The sequence below is a fragment of the Poromitra crassiceps genome (genome assembly GCF_964638095.1).
Source record: "Poromitra crassiceps genome assembly, contig: HAP1_SCAFFOLD_999, whole genome shotgun sequence".
NCBI classification, from domain to species: Eukaryota; Metazoa; Chordata; class Actinopteri; order Beryciformes; family Melamphaidae; genus Poromitra; species Poromitra crassiceps.
In genome coordinates, this window is record NW_028151411.1 from 45001 (window position 1) to 47413 (window position 2413).

General features: G+C 51.0%; 1 protein-coding gene across 1 annotated transcript in view; it reads left to right on the plus strand.

The window, feature by feature from the left end:
- LOC310771680 (thyrotropin-releasing hormone-degrading ectoenzyme-like) overlaps positions 1-528 on the plus strand; it is a gene marked incomplete at both ends in the record, with an annotated part of 42536 nt that extends 42008 nt beyond the window's left edge. The window contains one exon of the mRNA XM_083664230.1: positions 523-528. Within this exon, the coding sequence (XP_083520356.1) occupies positions 523-528 (6 nt within the window). The remainder of the gene's footprint in view (positions 1-522) is intronic.
- Between the last annotated feature and the right edge of the window lie 1885 nt (positions 529-2413).

Here is a 2413-nt window from a genome sequence, read left to right on the forward strand (position 1 = left end):
GGGGGGGGAGGGAACTGGTCGGAATAGCGATCCTCTCACGTGCTGCGTCCTGCCGGTGAAGCTCCCCCCTGTCAGGTGAAAAGAAGCGGCTGGCAACTGCGCATGTCTCGGAGGAAGCATGGTGCTAGTCTACTGCTCTCCCAGTTTGGCAGAGGGTGGAGCAGCAACCAGGACAGTAGTTGGGGAGCTTCTGAGCTTCATACTTTTCTTTAATGAGCCCCGACCTCTGCCTGCACATTCTGCTCAGGCACATTTCTCATAAACAATCTAAATAAAACGCTAAATAGTCATCATGACTGTATCTATCTGCAGACTGCAGCATCTTCTCTCCAGCAGAAACGCCTCATGTGTGTTTCAGCTGAGTCGACTCCGTCTGTCAAGCTTCTCCTCTCATCTCTTCCCTAGAAACAAAGACACTTAACAGAATAACGCCGACACCTGATTGGTTCATTTCATTGACTAAATCACCCATAAAGATGTAAACCACTTATTCCCAAAGTGGGGTACGTATGTGTACCCCAGGACTGATCACTTATGTCGGGGGGGGTAGGCTTAAAAAAGAAGAAGATCTGTAGTACCCTCTGGAGGTAGTGGGGGTACACAGCAGGAGGTAGTGCCCTCTGGAGGTAGTGAGGGTACACAGCAGGAGGTAGTGCCCTCTGGAGGTAGTGGGGGTACACAGCAGGAGGTAGTACCCTCTGGAGGTAGTGGGGGTACACAGCAGGAGGTAGTGCCCTCTGGAGGTAGTGGGGGTACACAGCAGGAGGTAGTACCCTCTGGAGGTAGTGGGGGTACACAGCAGGAGGTAGTACCCTCTGGAGGTAGTGGGGCTACACAGCAGGAGGTAGTGCCCTCTGGAGGTAGTGGGGGTACACAGCAGGAGGTAGTACTCTCTGGAGGTAGTGGGGGTACACAGCAGGAGGTAGTACCCTCTGGAGGTAGTGGGGGTACACAGCAGGAGGTAGTACCCTCTGGAGGTAGTGGGGGTACACAGCAGGAGGTTAAATCTATAGTACCCTCTGGAGGTAGTGGGGGTACACAGCAGGAGGTAGTGCCCTCTGGAGGTAGTGGGGGTACACAGCAGGAGGTTAAATCTATAGTACCCTCTGGAGGTAGTGGGGGTACACAGCAGGAGGTAGTGCCCTCTGGAGGTAGTGGTGGTACACAGCAGGAGGTAGTGCCCTCTGGAGATAGTGGGGGTACACAGCAGGAGGTAGTGCCCTCTGGAGGTAGTGGGGGTACACAGCAGGAGGTAGTACCCTCTGGAGGTAGTGGGGGTACACAGCAGGAGGTAGTGCCCTCTGGAGGTAGTGGGGGTACACAGCAGGAGGTAGTACCCTCTGGAGGTAGTGGGGGTACACAGCAGGAGGTAGTGCCCTCTGGAGGTAGTGGGGGTACACAGCAGGAGGTAGTGCCCTCTGGAGGTAGTGGGGGTACACAGCAGGAGGTAGTGCCCTCTGGAGGTAGTGGGGGTACACAGCAGGAGGTAGTGCCCTCTGGAGGTAGTGGGGGTACACAGCAGGAGGTAGTACCCTCTGGAGGTAGTGGGGGTACACAGCAGGAGGTAGTACCCTCTGGAGGTAGTGGGGGTACACAGCAGGAGGTAGTACCCTCTGGAGGTAGTGGGGGTACACAGCAGGAGGTAGTGCCCTCTGGAGGTAGTGGGGGTACACAGCAGGAGGTAGTACCCTCTGGAGGTAGTGGGGGTACACAGCAGGAGGTTGACATAACATAGAGCGTCGATGAAGCCCAAGCCACCACCGAGTCCAATAGCTTTGTTAGACTCCATCATGAGTTTATTTTAAGTTTAGACCTGCCAGCATACATCTGGCTCTGTCTGAAGGAAGGAAGCTGACTAACTGACAACCCTCAAAATGCTCGAGTGACATCACTCACTGGATCGTCGGATGGGGTTTTACAGAATGTAGGGAAACAGTGGACGGATGAATCCAGAAGGAGGCGGTAATGCAACATAAAGGATGCCAACTGCCATTCAATTCAATTCAATTCAATTCATTTTATTTGTTCGATAGGGGACAGGTGTACATTAATGAACATTTAAAAAAAATGTAAATGCACGACAATTGCAGTCACAGGACTGATTTCCATTGTTAGTCCCCCTGCCAGATGATACAGGCTTAGAGTCCTGATAGGGGTAAAAATTATACATAGTGCAACAAAAACATATTTAAAATGTAAACACAATACAAAGTGCAAGTATGCAGAGAGATAGTCCTAATAGGGGTAAAAGGTAACATAGTGCAACAAAACATATTTAAAATATAAACACAATGCAAAGTGAGAAACTGAGTTAGAGCTCTACATGGCTCTACATGGCCAAGTGAAAAGTGCTGAGTACAAAATATACAGGAATTACAGTCTGATACTAAAACCTGAGTTTGGGATCAACATA